This window comes from Bipolaris zeicola (assembly GCF_000523435.1).
Source record: "Bipolaris zeicola 26-R-13 unplaced genomic scaffold scaffold_159, whole genome shotgun sequence".
NCBI lineage: Eukaryota > Fungi > Ascomycota > Dothideomycetes > Pleosporales > Pleosporaceae > Bipolaris > Bipolaris zeicola.
The window spans coordinates 1-17,684 of record NW_006912208.1 but is presented as its reverse complement, the minus strand read 5'-3'; the positions used below and the strand labels follow the sequence as shown (position 1 = coordinate 17,684).

The window sequence follows — 17,684 nt, the reverse complement described above, 5'->3', positions numbered from 1 at the left end:
AGAGAAGAAAAAAAAACCACGCACCGAACATGCTTCAGTCAACTAATCTCCGAGCCCTTCGTCTCCACACCCAGCTATGACCCGTGAACGACCAAGAACATGCCCATTCTAAACCTGGAGTCCTGCCCCATCTGCCATCTACGTATTATCGCATCTGGATCCTCCTCATTTCTGCTCGCCCCCTCTCCAGCTCCACCGCTAGTCCTCTGGTCCTAAAAGTCACTCCGTCAACGCATATCCGCACGCGCTTGATTCTCTCGAGCAGCGTGCGGTACAGCCTTGCTCTCATATCTCTCCCATCCGTCGCACCCCAGATCTTGTCCCAAACATCCACCAGTTCGTTTCGTAAGCGCTCCGTCTCAGCCTCATCAGAGGGAGAAGAGGAAGAAGAGTCTGCTATTACCAGCGTATCCCCGTCACTTTCGTCGCCCCATTGACTCCCCAATGCCGTGCGTGCGCGTGGAACCACGTTCAGGATGACTTCGTCCACGCAGTCTATACGCCGGTTGCTGCGCATCTTATCCGGGCCGTTGTCAAACATGTGCTTGAGAGCCGCACATATAGCCCAGCTTGTCATTTCGCCATGCGTTGCTGCTGCTGCTGCTGCTGCTGACCCTGACCCATTCGATATCGTAGATCCAACCGGCCGAACATCCACCCACAGCCGCTCAATATCCGCGTAGGACCGTGTAAAAGAAAAGAGTCTAGTGCTGCTGCTTCCCCTCTTGACATCACTCTCCATCCACGCATTGAAAAAGCTGACCATCCAACTCCAGCCTTCCATGATCTTGCTAGTCCAGCTCTGCCCCCTCTCTTCCTCTATTCTCCGCGCACTCCCGTCCGCCGGCCTAACAAATGGCACAGCAAGCCAAGTAAAGTAATGCGCGTTGCTCTGTACCAGACAATCCAGTCGCGTAGCCAGCTGCCCCGCCTGCCGGGCCTTGCCGGCTATCTGCATCATCTCTTGATGGATCTGGCGATTGCTCGCCAAAACACTCGCGCACGTGCTCGGCATCGCTCGCGACGACAAAAAACATCGACTGCTGTCCGCGCTAGGCTGATGCGCCTGCCGTACCAGGTACCAATTGGCCGCTGTTTGTGTGTCTTGACCACTGGGGAGGGGCTCAGTTGGCATAAGCATCTCCGTGTAGATCATGTCCCGCAGTTCGCGGGGAAGCTCCAAGAACTGCATTGGCATCGTGAATAAATTCGCAATGGGTCCTTGCTGTGTTCTCGTATCAGGCGTTGATCTGTCGCTCGCGCTGGCGCGCCGGAACTAGATCGCTGCCTAGCCCTCTTCCCTCTTAACAATCGATAGAGACTCGGGTTGAGCCCTTTCAATTCAAACTTCTTTTCAAACAATGCTAAAAGAACGTCTCTTGCCAATTGCCAACTCTGTAGAAAACCCTTCTAGGCGTGCCTGACGATTGTTTCAGGCACGCAGGTACTCCCCGCATCAGCATGCCACAGGCGCGATGCTATTGTGTTCGAGACGGGTTTCAAAAAATGGAGGGAGGAAGCTGATCCTAAACTAAAACAGGGCACGCCCGACCGGTTCAAGCAATGCTCAGAAAGTATATATCGCCGGTGTTCGCTTACAAAAAACCAATACAGCTTTTTTTTCTTGCGAGATAGTTGGCAAAAGGCAATGGAGCTTCGGGTTTCCAATCCTCATATAAAACAAGTCAGCCCTCCCCGGGTTCTTGGCACCCAAGTCACCGGATTGGCCGTGACTCGGCCTCATCGGTCTAATACAGACGGACCATTGATCATTAGTAACGTTGTCCAGGCGCAAAGACCTAATCTTCTGTAAATCCTTCTAAATCAATAATATAGTATAAACATAAGATATAAACGGTCCCTTTCTTTACCCCTCGCTGCGCTTTCCACCGAGACCAAACTTTTTGCCCTTTCATCACACTTCAGTCGGCTGACGAAGCACGTGTAATCACAACAAAAAAACAAAAAAAACATTGACAACGGACACGCGCTTGTAGCAAGTAAAATTTTTATTCGACGATAAGAAAAATATGCTAGCACCTCATAAGCGCCAGCAGTACGTCGCGCAATAATAAATCAAGCAGACAAATATCACGTTAACACTATGCCTCCAACAAGAGGCAGTGACAGAGGTGACTGGGTCAGAGAGAGTTGCGAAGCGAAGTGTTTCTCTGACGGTTAGAGAAGAAAGAGTATCACGTTAACCTGCCATTTTCAAAGCAGGACAGAGGTGACTAGAGTGGGGTTTTTTTATGACTCCGTAGGAGCAGGAGCAGCCTCTGAGGGTTGCGTAGGAGCAGGAGCCTCTGCAGCGAGGGCCTGGAAGCCTTCGGTTGTGATGTTGACAGCACCAGCTTGTACGAGCTATACCCTGTTAGCATTTTGTTCCCCGAATAGCGTCTTCGGGGACTTACAGCACGGCTCAGATCATCGATTAGATCCTCTGGGTCCTCAATGCCAACGCATAGCCTAATAATGTCTTCAGGCATGTTCCTCTCCTTCCTCGTCTTCTCATCAATGCTTGCATGACTCATGCGGCAAGGCATGCTGATGAGCGAGTTCACACATCCAAAGCTTACACTAATACCCCAGAGCCTCGCGCTCTCGACAATACGTTCACTAACGGTAACATCACCTGTTTCAAAGGATAGCACAGCGCCAGCGCCACGTGCCATACTCCAGTGCAAGTCGTACTGCGGGTGCGACTTTAGGCCTGGGTAGCGGACCTTGAAGCCGTGCGACTCGAGGAAAGTGGCGATGCGCATGGCATTCTCCTGCTGCTTCTCCATACGAACACCTAGAGTCTTGATACCGCGAAGAAGCAGCCAGGAATCAAAGGGCGACAGGCCACATCCTGAAGCGTTGATGGTGAAGTAGAGTCGATCTCCTAGAGCAGAGTCGTTGACGGCGATGACACCAGCCATGAGGTCGTGGTGGCCAGAGAGGTACTTGGTGCCAGACTCATAGACAATGTCAGAGCCAAGGTCGAGCGGATTCAACAGCATGGGCGACATCATGGTGTTGTCGACTGCAACAATGGCAGTGGGGTTCGCGGCGTGGGCGATGTTGGCAATAGTGGGGATGTCGCAGATCTTGATCAATGGGTTCGTTGGTGTCTCGAGGAGCACCATGGCCGTCTTGTTGTTCACGACTTCGCGCACCTTTTCGGGATTCGTGGTATCGACGTGGTGCACTATTATGCCACCGTGTGTCGAGAGATATTTCAGCAGTCTGTTTGTGCCGCCGTACAGGTCATCGCCGGTGATGACTTCGTCGCCAGGTCGTAGGAGGCGGGTGATGACGTCGAGAGCGCCCATGCCCGACGATACGACGAGCGCGCGGTTTGCACTCATAATCTTGGCCAGATGTCGCTCGAGATGTGTGCGTGTGGGATTGCCTGAGCGTGTGTAGTCATATTCGCCGCCGCCGCCGCTTGCAGACTCTTGTTTGAACGTGGCAGACTATGAGTGTTAGCTGTGGCTCAAACGCAACTGTCCTTATCCATAGCAACGTGTTGGCTTACCTGGTAGATGGGAACGGAGCTGGCATTGTACTGGTCACTGCTTTCCGTGTACACCAGCTCCGTCATCAGTGCATACTTCCTGCCATTACGGGGCGAGCTGGGTGCCGGCGAGGGCGGTAGGTTGTGGCCGTCAATGTCGAGCGGAAGGGCAGCCTTGCCGCTGGCGTTGACCTTTTTGGAGCTCTCTCCAGCCATGGCAAGTATTGTGCGTCCGCGTTGCGGACTGGAAGGAAGATTGAGTGGCGTAGGGCTCACAAGATCTGTGATGCGCGTCGAGGGAATGAGGAAATGCAAGTGTTGAAGTACAGAGGAGGTCTAGTGCAGCAACAATGGACGCAATTCGCAGACTTTAAGCTTTCGGGAGCGTGAGTCCAAACATCAAAAGCATCAAACGGCACTTCCACAGGCCGTCTGCAAGGCACTCTAGTCCTGGCCTGTGGGGAGTCACCGCTGGAATTGCGCCATCGAGGGCAAATCGGCACTTTTCCCTCGCTCCGAACATCGCCCGCACGGTTCCGCACCGGAGCAACATGGGAGGGAGGGCATTTACCCCAGATTGAGATAACGAATCCACCACCTCAAGCATTCACAAAATAGCCACTCGCTGGCCCCCGAGCTATGCAAATGCCTTTTTATTACTTCAACGCACGGGTATAACTGCTTCGACCAATTTAAGCCTACACGAACGAATACAATCATTGCTACACGACATGCAGTACGCCCGAACCTGTCCGCCAAGACAAATGCCAGTCCTGAAGATACGACCATAAACGCCACGAATGCCCGCTCGTCATGAACCAACCCAATCCAGAGTCTGAAAACTTAAACCGCCCTCGTTTGCGCCAATTTATCGCGGGTTGATTGCAGGAAATCCCTTCCTCACATGAAGGTTCATCTTGAGTTCGAAGATACCTTCTTCCGTTCCGCAGTATAGTGTTCGCCCATCCTGGCTCATGGCCAGACCCGCTGTGCGCACACCCAAACGTGGATCGTGAGATAGGCGGTTCGGGCGGCGGATACCAAGGTTCATTTCATACGAATCTGCTAAAGTCTGGCTAGCACGCGCGTTTCGGAGACGTTCACGTGCTTGTGTTAGTTGACGAATTCGACGAAGTTCGTTACGTAGTTCAGGCACAGTAGCGTTGCTTTCAGTAGTAGATGGATGTGATGTCGTATTACGGTTCGCAGCCCGTGTCTGCTCAGCGGCAAGCACCTCCTCGACTGTGCGCCACGCTTCATCAGTGGATGCCATCAATTCGCTAGTCATACGACGTGCTTGTGCCGGCACTGGGTTTGGCGACCGCGTAATGCCAGAATCGGTAATGTTCGTAAGTGTTACTGGCGCGTTGATCGTGCCTTCATTAATTGAGACAATGACAGAGGCCTGGCGTCGAGGCGTTGTACGCTCATGGAACCAGCGGGGAGCATGATTCTGACCCGTCCTCTCAGACATGAACTGAGCCATAGCTTCGGCAACTTCTCTAGCCGTAGGTTCTCTACATTATGTTAGCCCAATTATTTCGATGACAATGGTTACACAACATACGGCACAGCGTCTAATGGCCCAGAAGCCGTGTAATTGATACTTCGGGGTGTTATTTCTTGCTCACGTGACTCTTCTCGTTGTCGGTGACTTGTTCGTAACGCACTGAGAACTTGTCTTTCGCGCGCTGTCAAGCCAAGAGGATCATTATCTGACTCAACGACACCCAGTCGGCGATGTAGCCTCTGGCGCTCGGAATCAGCCTCGAAATTGTACCTGTTTGTGACTGTTACAGTCGTTGTACTTCCTTCAGTGTCGAGTGCACGACGATATCTCCGAATAAAGTCTGCTTCCCGACGCAGCTCATGCATCTCTGGGCTAAGGGTCAAGTCGAAATCCGCCAGCTCCACGCTCTCTAGGCCTTCTTCTTTTGGATCCAATGTGACTATTTGTTTGACCTTCAGACCAGCTCGCAAATCAGCGATGCATACTCTGCCTTGATCTTCGCTCCATACGAGAAAGTCCCATGGCGCAGGCGAGAAGTGCATTGTTCGTACTGCACCGGGCCCAGCCCGAGTATCAGGTCGCGTGGAACTGAGCAACTGCAAAATGGCTTCTTCTCCATACTCGACTATCTTCAGAAGTTCAACATCAAACACGGTAATGTATCCACACTCTGACCCAACTGCACAAAGACGGCCAGACGGTGACCACGCCGTAGTAAAATAACCATCTGCATGCGAGTTTGCAGGCCGGTATAGGGTCACGTGCTTGAGTAGCTCCCACTCCGGCGGGGTCGATTGTATCCACCCTTCCGCCACCTTATTCTCAGACTTTTGTGATTTTGTTCTCTCAAAAAAGTACCCGATGGGTGCATCACCCACAGCCACCAACATTTGTCCATCTGGAGATATTGAAGCATGGTTCATCGCAAAGGGCAAGTCGAGCACCGCAAGTTCCAGATTCTGTGTGAGCGAGTATATGCGCACCGTCTTGTCGTTGTTGGTGAGTACCGCCACGACTTCATCCTCACCACCGCTCTCCCCGGGCATCTTGTGTATCGATATTGAGTTGACAATATCGGAACCAATCTTCTCGAGACGTATGTGCGACGCAGCACCCAGAAGGGGTGGCCGAGACAGGCGGTGTTCGAACTCCAGAGGCAACGAGGCATCGACGTCGGATGGGTCTGTAGGAGGGAAGCCCGTCACCTTGATGGCGGCAAAATTGCCGTGCTCCTCTCCTCCGACACAGACATAGCCGTATCCGGATGCAGTGCAGCGTGCTTCCCAGGGTAGCGTCGTTACGTGTGCTTGTGTTCGTGTAGCTGCATTCAGACAGTAGACGGCCGCGCCGCTCGCATAGTAGAGAAGGTCAGGCTCGGGACACGAGATAAAGTGGCGCAATTGGTAATGTCTATAAATGTTAGATTTCCACGGGGAGTTGGACGCCGTACAGTGCTCACGCGATGGGTATCTTTGTAGGATAGTAGGCTTTCTGAGCCAGCACAAAAGTATCCGTGTCTCGATTCCTGCTGCTGTTAGAAAAAGAAAAATAGAGAAAGACAGGCTCAAATACACACAGAATGTCATCGACTGCCATAATTCTGCGGTCAGGTGGCAGAGGGTTGCATGTCTCCGTGTCTGGCTAATAAGTGAGCGGAGCTGGTGAGGCTCGGCGGTACGAGGCGCTTTACGTCACAGGATGCTTGGGCGTGTGAATGTAGGAAGTAGATGGAGGAGATAATAATAATTTTCAGGTAAGAATGCTGTGCTGAGACTGTTTCCTATCAGAAGGCGTCCTGGTCGAGGGGTTGGAAATAGGGTGCAGTGCAAATGGACGTAAGGGTGGCAGTGTTTCGAGGTGCTCCGGGCGTCACCATCGACAAGCATCTCCCCCACACGCGCACGCATGCGCCAAGCCTTCCGCACTGGGACAGTTGTTAATGTCACCACCACAGGGCCGTTGTGGCGGCAGGGCCAATTGTGGAATGGCAAAAATACGCCTTTCGCCTCCCCTTTCGGGTTTATGTCGCGTCGTACAATATTTCGCTACTATTCGGAAGCACAGACATTTACAGCGGAACCTCGGCGGGCAATCCAGCACCAAAACGAGCTAGAACCTTCTCCGAGAATTTTGTCTATCGTCAAAGCTTCCATCACTACATCATATAATCCACCCACCCTCCCACCCATCCACTCTACACCCAATTTTTTCGTCGCCTGCATCCAATTCCGCAGCGTCTTACACAAGTCACAATGCTGTCCTCAAGGTTATCACGGAATGTAAGTAATTGTGCAATTGAACGAATAATCATTGTTGAAGCATTTTCTGACCTCATCGCAGTTTTTGCCTCGTGCGGCTTCGGCGGCGAGACGCACTCCCGCATTCAGGGCTCCGGCCATGTTTGCGCGAGGATATGCTGAGGGCGGCGACGAGAAGGTAAAGGGCTCTGTCATTGGTATTGATCTGGGTACCACCAACTCTGCCGTCGCTGTCATGGAGGGCAAAGTTCCCCGCATCATTGAGAACTCTGAGGGTATGTTGTAAACGTCATTTTGACTCCGACTGCAATACTAATAAAACTTTTTACAGGTGGTCGTACAACACCATCAGTCGTTGGTTTCACAAAGGAAGGCGAGCGTCTTGTCGGTATTGCCGCCAAGCGTCAGGCTGTCGTCAACCCAGAGAACACTCTCTTTGCCACCAAGCGTCTCATCGGTCGCAAGTTCACAGATGCTGAGGTCCAGCGTGACATCAAGCAAGTCCCATACAAGATCGTCCAGCACACCAACGGTGATGCCTGGCTCGAGGCTCAAGGACAGAAGTACTCGCCTTCTCAGGTTGGTGGTTTCGTCCTTGGAAAGATGAAGGAGACTGCCGAAGCCTACATGGGCAAGAACGTCAAGAACGCCGTCGTCACCGTCCCCGCCTACTTCAACGACTCTCAGCGTCAAGCTACCAAGGACGCTGGTCAGATCGCCGGTCTCAATGTTCTCCGTGTCGTCAACGAACCCACTGCTGCTGCTCTCGCCTATGGTCTCGACAAGGCCACCGACAACGTCGTAGCTGTCTACGATCTTGGTGGTGGTACTTTCGATATCTCCATCCTTGAGATCCAGTCCGGTGTCTTTGAGGTCAAGTCCACCAACGGTGACACTCATCTCGGTGGTGAAGACTTCGATATTACCCTCGTTCGCCACCTCGTCGACCAGTTCAAGAAGGAGCAGGGCATTGACCTGAACAACGACCGCATGGCTATTCAGCGTATCCGTGAGGCTGCCGAGAAGGCCAAGATTGAGCTGTCTTCTTCATCGCAGACTGACATTAACCTGCCTTTCATCACTGCCGATGCTTCCGGTCCCAAGCACATCAACACCAAGCTGACCCGCGCTCAGCTTGAGAAGATGATGGATCCTCTTATTAGCCGCACCGTTGAGCCTGTTCGCAAGGCCCTCAAGGACGCCAACCTGAAGCCCACTGATATCTCCGAGGTCATCCTCGTTGGTGGCATGACCCGTATGCCCAAGGTCACTGAGTCCGTGAAGAGCATCTTCGGTCGCGACCCCGCCAAGTCTGTCAACCCTGACGAGGCTGTTGCCATTGGCGCTGCTATCCAGGGTGCTGTGCTTGCTGGTGAGGTCACTGACCTTCTTCTGCTCGACGTTACTCCTCTCTCGCTCGGTATCGAGACCCTTGGTGGAGTTTTCACCCGTTTGATCAACCGTAACACCACCATCCCCACCAAGAAGTCCCAGGTTTTCTCCACTGCAGCCGACTTCCAGAGCGCTGTCGAGATCAAGGTCTACCAGGGTGAGCGTGAGCTCGTCCGCGACAACAAGCTCCTAGGAAACTTCCAGCTTGTTGGCATTCCTCCGGCCCACCGCGGTGTGCCTCAAATCGAAGTTACCTTCGACATTGATGCTGACTCCATTGTCCACGTTCACGCCAAGGACAAGTCTACCAACAAGGACCAGTCCATCACCATTGCCTCTGGTTCCGGTCTTTCCGAGTCCGAGATTGAGAGCATGGTCAGGGACTCTGAGCAGTATGCCGAGCAGGACAAGGAGCGCAAGAACGCCATTGAGGCTGCCAACCGCGCCGACAGCGTCGTTAACGACACTGAGAAGGCCCTAAAGGAGTTCGAGGACCGTCTTGACAAGACTGAGGCCGAGAAGATCAAGGAGAAGATTGCCTCCATGCGCGAGTTTATCTCCCAGAGCCAGTCTGGCGAGGGTACTGCCACTGCTGCCGAGATCAAGGAGAAGACCGACGAGCTCCAGAACGCTTCTCTGAGCCTGTTTGACCAGATGCACAAGGCCCGCTCTGAGAGCCAAAACCAGAGCGAGCAGTCTCAACAGCCCGAGGGTGAAGGCGAGAAGAAGCAGTAAGCGCTTCAATCGTTTGCCTGGGTTTTGTGTTTTCCGTTCGTGTCTCTTCACGTCTAAAAGCAGGCGTCTTGCATTCGGCCACGGCTGGTCTGTCAGGTCTACATGTGTAGACTTCTATATACCTCTCCGTGTTTGAGCATCTGTGTATCATATTTGACGATTTCTCTTCTCACATTAGCGTTTGTTTTACTACTACGGATCTTTGGTTCATGTCGGAATAACGAAAGGGTGATATCCTCTGGCGAACAAAAGATATATGGAATGGATGATGACGTAATCCATGGCGGAGCCAACGAGTGTACCATAGCCTGGAGTTGCGAGATGGTAGCGCTCAGCTAACTTCTCCGCTCTAAATCAATGATTGAAATGTTCACATACATGTCTCAAACTTGAATTGTTGGGTGAAGAATTTTTGGTTCTACTCATTTTCTTCATTTGCCGTTCCCACTTCCTGTCCTTGGCCGCATACGACTTGTCCAATAAATGTAAGATTTACAATCACGACCCCACCATATACGTGTTATTCAGGAGAGCCTGGTACTTTTTCCGAGGCTGCCTGCTTCCGCTTCTCTAAAATACTTTTTGTACTATACATATCTGTTATCAAAAGGTTCAGTTTTCCTCAATTCCACCCATATATTTGTACATAGTTCGTGTTGATACTCCAATAAACCTGATATCTTTGCTTGCCCGCCCGCTGTATATCGGAGAGAACTCTAACGTCAACGGAAGGGGCTGTGGATTGAAGAAGCCTCTATTACACACACAAAGACATTCTAAATCACTGTAATATTACGGACACGAGACTCCTTGGATTTATTTACAGTGCACGATACAAATCTACTGTCCAAATCCAAGCCCAAAATGACCGAAGCGACGCACCACCCTCTCTCTGGCTTATGGCAGCCCACACAACTGCAAAGGCTACATTACGGTCCAGATTCAGTAACGAAGCATCTGGTTGCCTGCCTCCCAAAGACATCCAGCAAGGCCTTTATCATTACGGGTACTTCGCTGGCTAGCAAGACTCCCTTGGTGAAGCAAGTCGAAGAGCTCTTGGGAGAAAAACATGCCGGGACGTTCAGCAGGATTGGCGAACATGCACCTATTGCCGAGCTTGATGAAGCGACCGAGCTAGTGAAAAAAGATGCAACTATCGACACTATCATCTCCATTGGCGGTGGAAGTCCCATCGATAGCGCCAAAGCCATCAGCTATCGTTTCCACGAAAAGACTGGAAAATTTCTGTATCATATCACTATTCCCACCACTCTGGGTGCAGCTGAATGCACCTTCATTGCAGGCTACACAGCAGCCGATGGAGTGAAGATAGACGTCAGAGCAAAAGAGCTTGTCCCAAGCGTCGTCATCTATGACTCCACATTTGCTCTATACACACCGGAGCGATTATGGACGAGCACTGGCATACGCGCCATGGACCATGCTGTGGAAATACTTTACCACCCCACCGCTTCCGAGATCCCCGCGCGATGGCTGGCGTTGCAGAGCGCAGCGATTTTATTCGAGGCATTGCTCAAGTACAAACAAGATCCAAAGGACAAGGATAATATTACCAAGCTCCAACTGGCTGCTTATGGATCGCTAGGTTTTATAGGGTACAACCTCGTAGGCGGCATTGGACTCTCTCACGCCCTAGGTTACGCCCTTGGTTCTCCGTACAGCATACCGCATGGCATTACGTCCTGCCTTACGCTCGGTCATGTTGTCAAGCTGAAGGCCCAAGATCCCGCTGCTGCAGAGCAAATTGCCCGTCTTCTTCCGTTTATTGGTGAAAGTGCTTCTGGAGACACCAAGGTGGATGCGGAAGTTGTCGGAGATAGGATTTTGAAGCTGGTCAAGGACTTGGGATTGGATAATGATCTGAGTAACTACAAGGTTGGCAGAGATCAGATTCCTATTATCATGGAAAGAGCGACGGGTGGGATGAAGGACGGTCCTGTTTATGATGCTGTCGAGGGTTTGGTGAAAGGGTTGTTTGCGTGACCTATTGGATAAAGGGATTGATCGGCTCGCTAGGTGGGAAACGGGACGGCCATGATGAGATGGATGATTTCTATCAAAGCCAGTTTCATAGCAGATGACTTGTCATGTGTATGCAAGCAAGGAACTTTAACTCAAAGCGAATTGTTTATGAGCAGACTATCCAGGGGCTGATGTTGATTAGGTTGCTCCAGGCTTTCATATCGCCCGCTTCTTTTCGACATCTACTACAAATCACCCTCTGTTGTATCAGCCTTGCCCCGGCTCTTATGTCCGAAATGGGTTATAGTTCACTAGTTATATAGTCTGTGGTGTTCAGTCATGAACTAGGTACGCGTTTTGGTCCGGCTACTGGCAGTTGGCAGGCTTTTGGAACAGGGAAGCACTCGGTCACAGTATGCCAAGGCAAGACAGTGTTTTAATGGCCGAGACACAGAGTTTAGAATATTGGCATATACGGGCAAGCCAGGCTGTGAATGGAAGAAAGAGGCATCGCGTCAGTGCACATGAGGGTAACTTTGGCGCTACGGCACAGCGCTCGGACCAATGACGCTACACCTGCCTTACGCCCCATTGCCGTCATGCTTGGAACATGATGCTCACCTGCAGGCACAGACGATCACCCTTCCAAACGGCCCGTCTGCGTCAGACACGAGACTGATGAACCACTCGGTCAAGGATCCGGTGTGCCCAGATCCTTTTGGTCCGCTTACCCCAACTTTTACCATTTATAGCTGAGGGTCAAGTCTCCCAGATATCACCCTTCTACTAGCCAACTCGCCAGGCATCATGGCAGACACGCTCGCCGAGTCTGCGGTTGTTCAAGATACTACTTTACCAGAGATTCCAGCTATTGTCGAACCCGATGTAGATGCGGACGAGCGTGGGCGCCTGAAGCGACGTAGGCAATCCTCTCAGCACTCCCCTCGCCGAGCCTCCTCCCCCTCTCGCGGCCATGATCGCAACAGCGGCTCGCGTTACCGAACCCACTACCGCAAGCATCACCGTCCATCTTCCCCCACATTATCCATCTCCCCACCCACTTCTGTAGAGAAGAAACTCAGACGGCGCAGTGACGCCGAACCCGACCATACATTCAGGGGCCGAGCACGCAACAGAAGCATTGATCGAGGAAGAACCCGAAGTCCGCTTTTCGAGGACGAAGATGCATGTGTAGAGAGCGATGAAGATGTCAAGAGGTTCAGGAAGAGAAGTGCACCGCCTAGCAGGCGCCGAGTGGATGAAGCAGATTTGGCAGCGGAGATTAGGCGACAGAGGAGTTATCCTAACCTTTACAAAGTGGACAGGAGGGACTCCAAGGTTGAGGATGAACGGCACATGCAAGTGGGGATTGTGGGTTCTACAGAAGTTGCAGCAGCGCCCCACACGAATAATGACCGGCGACACTAGTACATACTTCTACATACGTCTGGCCTAGTCGCCCAGTATTACGGTGTGCACTAGCATAGTCTACGATGGTGCTGGGGTTGTATGTTACATTTCCTATCCATAAGAGGAGAGCGCAGCACGGAGTAGAATTTGGTCAGCGTATTTGGCAGAAGATGTTTTTTTCTTCTTCTAAATTATTTCCTCACTGGCATACGTACATATCGCTAAGTTATTACAACGTCCCTATTCGATTCCCATGGAAGCTTACATAATCGCATTGTGGCTGTGCATGTGGTGAGGTCAAGAGACGTGGCGCCTGCAAACAGCCATCTTGGTAGTAGTACATACTACATAGACAGAGTGACTGTCTGCAGAATCACCTTTGCGTTCTGGTTCTATCCGGCTGTTTCCGCACTGCTCAGCTCAGCATCACGCTCGGCATCTCGAATCTTCCATACCGAGGCGCAACAAAAGGTGCCCCACGCCCCGCCGCCTACCAATCATCGAAGCCTAACTCCGCTCTCACTTCCGCTCGACGGTCCCCCAGCCTCGCTCCCGACTACCTTGTTGACTGCGCCGCTATGCCTCCGCCAGGCAACGAATACGCCGCCGAGCAACTCAAAAACTCCGGCAACAAATGCTTCAAAAATGGCGACTATGAAGGGGCAGAGACACTGTACTCTCAGGCAATCCAGAAAAACTCGGCCAACCCGCTCCTTTTTACCAATCGCGCAAATGCGAGGCTAAAGATGGAAAAATGGGAGGGTGTTATTGACGATTGCATTCGGAGTATTGAACTCTTGAAAGACAACATGAAAGCTTTTTTCTACTTGGGTACGTATGATTGTCTTGACGCGGTCCCGTCTAGTCTCCTGACCACGTCGAGCATAAAGGCGTGATATTAACTTAGGTCCTTGGGCTAATCGGTGTATATATAGCGCAAGCACAACTCGCCATCAACCACCCGAATGAGGCGCTATCATCTGCCCTTATGGCATACGAGTTATGTACCACATCGGCGCAACAAACCTCCAATGCCGCCACCATATCTGCCCTAGTCCTGAAGTGTAAAAAGGCCAAATGGGACATTCGGGAACGGGAGCGCATAAGAAGACGGGGTGATCTTCTCTCAGATCTTGAGTCTATGTTAGAGATACAATATAAAAAAGAAATGGACGAGATAGATGCTCGCATGGAGGCTGGGGAAACCAGTCGAACAGACGGGCAAGAAGAGAAGGCAGAGCTGAAACAAGAATTCGAAAAGAAGCGCGATGATCTGCGAACGGCATTTGCCATTTCAGATCCCGCCAACCAACAGAAACGTGAAGTGCCGGACTACCTTGTTGACGGCATTACGTTTGAAATTATGCACGACCCGGTAGTCACAAAGAACGGTCGGTCGTACGAGCGCGCGACCCTGATTGAGCATCTGAAGCGCAGCCCTACCGACCCGCTTACCCGAGAGACACTTACAATCAGCGACCTGAGACCGAACATTGCACTCAAAGAAGCTTGTGAAGAGTTTATGAGTGCAAACTCTGGGTGGGTGTATGATTGGTAGGTTTGCGAGAATTTATTGGCCAGCGATTAACTTGGTAGGTATGTTGCATGTGGAGTTACGTGTTGTGATTGAAGAGAATTGGGACGCAGTTGCTGACAATGCTACAGTGAGGATGGTGAAATGGATAGAGATGCACGTTGGGCGCATCTTTCATCAAGCTAAGCTTTATAATTCCTTTAAAATTCTTCATCTAGCTGAGATTGTCTTATTTGCATCATGAGGCGTTAGTTGGCAGTACATTCCTCTTGCGTACGTATTATTTAGACAGCATTGAGCGTCGTTGAATCAGTCATAGCTTTATACCCATGATTTTGCCCCTTTTGTTGGTGTGTTTGTCCTCTTCTTTACGTTTACTGTTTTTCGAATTCTCGTACAACTAGATTCAAGGATTCGGATAGAATTCGAGACTGCGCTCAAAGTAGCAAGCGAATGTCGTTCAACATGCAACCATATGTACGGAGAAAACAGCGACTTTTCAGCATGTCCGCACTGACAAGGAAAACAATCAAACCGGGTTCGAAACAGGAAGTTTTCTGCTCATACATATTGTAGACTGTTAATGAATATTCTATCTCGCATTCGTTAAGCTTGGCTTCGCTCTTGCAAAATCCTGCCACGTTCCTCCTTCCCAACTTCTCACTGGCATGGCGTCTCACCTACTTGAAGATAGCGCCTTGGCACAGCGCTCTTTCCTTGGTGTAGCTGGTGTTCACTCTCACCTAGCTATCTTGCCGTGTGACCATAGTATTCAGAATCCTTCACCGTACAATTTGTCCAACTCTTTCGAATACTTTCCCAGCATATCAACCTTTCTGACACTCCCTTTTGCCGTCTTCAGGAAAGGCTCTTGCGCAACGATAACCATGTCTTTGGTAACCCGTGCGTAAAGCGGTGAGTCCACGTTGACTTCCTCAATTCTTTCCCATACATCATCCAGCTTGAATCCTTCCTCCAGCCTGACGATCAGCGAAGCTTTCGGCCGACGTGTCCCTACAATCAGAGCTTCAGCGATACCAGGGTGCGACGCAATACGCTGTTCAGCGACAGTAGGGAAGAACTTTTCGTTGGAGAGGAAGACCAGCAGGTCGTCTGTACGGCCGTGATGTTTCCACATATCCGGAGATTTTTGAGATCTTAGGAATAGGTCGCCCATGCTTTTCTCCTGGAGGTCAGGAAAGCATCTGAACAAAGGTTGCACATATCCATCCAAGTCCTCACCGTTGTTTCGCACCATAACGGCTTCGTACACTGTTTGACCAGCATCCTCGGAAACAGGGCGGAATTGCAAGTTAAGTGCCGGGTGGGGAGTCACATATTCCCATCTTCCATCAAGTTTCATATCATCGTCGGTTCGCAGGATGGTGGGCCAAATGCCTTGCTCGGTGGACCCAATTCCACAGACTAGATGTGTTCTGTCTACTATGATGTCGCCAGCTGTGCGAGATACACTTCCGCCGCCATATCGCAACGAGTGGCTCCTTTGGACAATCTGATCGAGTTTCGCAGGGTGCTTGGCCACATACTCTATAAACGTCGGCATCACCGACACACAATCTACCACCTTCTGCGATGTCTCAGTCGCACTTCCGCTCGTAACTGTTCTCTCTGTGTGCAGAAATTCTAGAGCCGCTATGGTACGATCCACGTTTGCTTCTGGTGTTGCTCCCGGTTGCGAATAGATGGGTTTTGTGCCCAATAGCAAAGGGTACAGAACCATATTAAAGATTCCGCTTGCATGAAATGGAGGGCCAGTCACCAGTAATCGTCCTCGCTGATCATTTTGGTAGCGTATATGATAGTCATGACGGGTAAAACCGGCTGGTAATGGGAGGTTGAGTGTCTGCGATTGACTTGCAATCCAGTCGTGTGTCCACAGTACTGGCTTAGGAAATCCCGTTGTGCCGGATGTATCTGCGTTGCCAAAGGTAAGCTCTTCATTCTCAGTCGCTTTTTCAAGCAGCAAGTTGAAGCAAGTGAAAGTATGTTGTCAACTTACGTACACATATCGCAGGCTCGTCTTTACAAGTCGCAAACGTCTTGGTAAAAGGATATGCTGCTACTCTCTCTGCGAACAGCTGATCCACACTTGGTGCTTGAAGTTTTGTTATCCCACCTTTGCTCTTCTCTAAGATCTCTGCTTCGACAGGATACGGCGTCCCGGGGCTCAGCAGGACTTTCGCATCTATGGTTTCGATCAACTTTCCCAAGGCTTCAGATCCATACCGTGGCGAAGGGAAGAGCATCTATCATTTCCTATCAATCCTGTTTCTAACAAAGATGGTGAGAGTAATGGACGACAGACTTACTTTGTATCCAGCAACTACACTCCCTAGACAAAACACTGCATACCGGATATCGTTTGGCCCCATGTATACCAATGTCTTATTTCCATTCTTTTGCTCCTCTGCTAGCTTCCCTACGTTTTGGTCGATCCACCACGCAAACGCATTGACGGCATTAGCTACCTCTGCAAATGTGAACCTGCGATATCCTTTCGATATATCATCGGGATCACGCGGAAACCAGGCATAATAAAGAGAAGGGTACTGGTCAGCAATCGAAGACAGAAGAGCTGGAAGCAGAGTATGATGGCGGATTGGCCAGGGGTTGGGACGAGCTGACATGATTATCCTGAAATGATTTGAGTGATAGTTAACAATGAAACAAAAGAGCTTGTGGTTCAACAAGTACATATATACACAAAGAAACAAGAACATCTATAACGTCAATATTACCAAGGTAATACATTAGCTTTCTGGGACGATGACATGTAAGCATAGTACCCCGCACAGGATGCTGGGTCCTCCTTGTGCAAAACCATATGTCCAGTACTACCCCATAGGTACATCGTGACAGCGCATCTTGGCGCGTATGTACTACACAAGGTACGTATTCCGTACACTGTACAACCTGCCATGGATTTTGGCCTTGTGTGGACCCAAGCTAGCAAGGTTACCCCAATCACCTTGTTCACAATTGCCGAGATATTATCTGCAACAGCAAACGTTAAATTTAAAGTTCGTCGCATTCGAGAGGGTTACGTAAACCTTGGAACCGTTCATTCCGCGTATTTAGTTCAAATCTTCGTATACGCGTGATAGGGCTACGTATGATATGTGCGCCTGCGCCTAAGTATCCGATGACTAGTGTAAGCACTAAAAACTGTGGGTACGCTTCACATGTTCTGAGGTCCCGCAAGGATGTCACTATATCCGTGCCAAGGCTTAGCTTATTAAGCTAAGTCAGCTGCGCTGACACTCGCCGCAGGCGAGTGCCGACGCTCAATACGATATTACCATCAATACGATATTTTTTTGCAACTCCATTACTTTAATC

The 17,684-nt window shown here is 50.7% G+C and overlaps 9 protein-coding genes across 9 annotated transcripts; 4 read left to right on the top strand and 5 right to left on the bottom strand.

The window, feature by feature from the left end:
- Nucleotides 1-145: 145 nt before the first annotated feature.
- COCCADRAFT_103646 (uncharacterized protein) lies at nucleotides 146-1,192 on the bottom strand (the record flags this gene model as incomplete). The annotated part of the gene is made up of 1 exon (XM_007716952.1): nucleotides 146-1,192. One exon carries the CDS (start codon nucleotides 1,190-1,192, stop codon nucleotides 146-148), a length of 1,047 nt encoding a protein of 348 aa, XP_007715142.1.
- A 1,058-nt stretch (nucleotides 1,193-2,250) lies between these two features.
- Nucleotides 2,251-3,718, bottom strand: COCCADRAFT_7411 (uncharacterized protein; the record flags this gene model as incomplete). The annotated part of the gene is made up of 3 exons (XM_007716935.1): nucleotides 2,251-2,364; nucleotides 2,415-3,461; nucleotides 3,524-3,718. The coding sequence occupies 3 exons, from the start codon at nucleotides 3,716-3,718 to the stop codon at nucleotides 2,251-2,253; spliced, it is 1,356 nt and encodes a 451-aa protein (XP_007715125.1).
- A 652-nt stretch (nucleotides 3,719-4,370) lies between these two features.
- Nucleotides 4,371-6,608, bottom strand: COCCADRAFT_103588 (uncharacterized protein; the record flags this gene model as incomplete). The annotated part of the gene is made up of 3 exons (XM_007716951.1): nucleotides 4,371-5,019; nucleotides 5,070-6,422; nucleotides 6,472-6,608. The coding sequence occupies 3 exons, from the start codon at nucleotides 6,606-6,608 to the stop codon at nucleotides 4,371-4,373; spliced, it is 2,139 nt and encodes a 712-aa protein (XP_007715141.1).
- A 95-nt stretch (nucleotides 6,609-6,703) lies between these two features.
- Nucleotides 6,704-6,898, bottom strand: COCCADRAFT_103610 (uncharacterized protein; the record flags this gene model as incomplete). The annotated part of the gene is made up of 1 exon (XM_007716950.1): nucleotides 6,704-6,898. The coding sequence occupies one exon, from the start codon at nucleotides 6,896-6,898 to the stop codon at nucleotides 6,704-6,706; it is 195 nt and encodes a 64-aa protein (XP_007715140.1).
- A 366-nt stretch (nucleotides 6,899-7,264) lies between these two features.
- COCCADRAFT_103582 (uncharacterized protein) lies at nucleotides 7,265-9,397 on the top strand (the record flags this gene model as incomplete). Its single annotated transcript, XM_007716949.1, has 3 exons — nucleotides 7,265-7,291; nucleotides 7,353-7,545; nucleotides 7,602-9,397. The coding sequence occupies 3 exons, from the start codon at nucleotides 7,265-7,267 to the stop codon at nucleotides 9,395-9,397; spliced, it is 2,016 nt and encodes a 671-aa protein (XP_007715139.1).
- Nucleotides 9,398-10,261: 864 nt separating this feature from the next.
- COCCADRAFT_39227 (uncharacterized protein) lies at nucleotides 10,262-11,401 on the top strand (the record flags this gene model as incomplete). Its single annotated transcript, XM_007716948.1, has 1 exon — nucleotides 10,262-11,401. The coding sequence occupies one exon, from the start codon at nucleotides 10,262-10,264 to the stop codon at nucleotides 11,399-11,401; it is 1,140 nt and encodes a 379-aa protein (XP_007715138.1).
- Nucleotides 11,402-12,187: 786 nt separating this feature from the next.
- Nucleotides 12,188-12,808, top strand: COCCADRAFT_103615 (uncharacterized protein; the record flags this gene model as incomplete). The annotated part of the gene is made up of 1 exon (XM_007716947.1): nucleotides 12,188-12,808. One exon carries the CDS (start codon nucleotides 12,188-12,190, stop codon nucleotides 12,806-12,808), a length of 621 nt encoding a protein of 206 aa, XP_007715137.1.
- A 560-nt stretch (nucleotides 12,809-13,368) lies between these two features.
- Nucleotides 13,369-14,348, top strand: COCCADRAFT_103578 (uncharacterized protein; the record flags this gene model as incomplete). The annotated part of the gene is made up of 2 exons (XM_007716946.1): nucleotides 13,369-13,621; nucleotides 13,726-14,348. The coding sequence occupies 2 exons, from the start codon at nucleotides 13,369-13,371 to the stop codon at nucleotides 14,346-14,348; spliced, it is 876 nt and encodes a 291-aa protein (XP_007715136.1).
- Nucleotides 14,349-15,096: 748 nt separating this feature from the next.
- Nucleotides 15,097-16,972, bottom strand: COCCADRAFT_103624 (uncharacterized protein; the record flags this gene model as incomplete). Its single annotated transcript, XM_007716945.1, has 3 exons — nucleotides 15,097-16,259; nucleotides 16,345-16,591; nucleotides 16,655-16,972. The coding sequence occupies 3 exons, from the start codon at nucleotides 16,970-16,972 to the stop codon at nucleotides 15,097-15,099; spliced, it is 1,728 nt and encodes a 575-aa protein (XP_007715135.1).
- Between the last annotated feature and the right edge of the window lie 712 nt (nucleotides 16,973-17,684).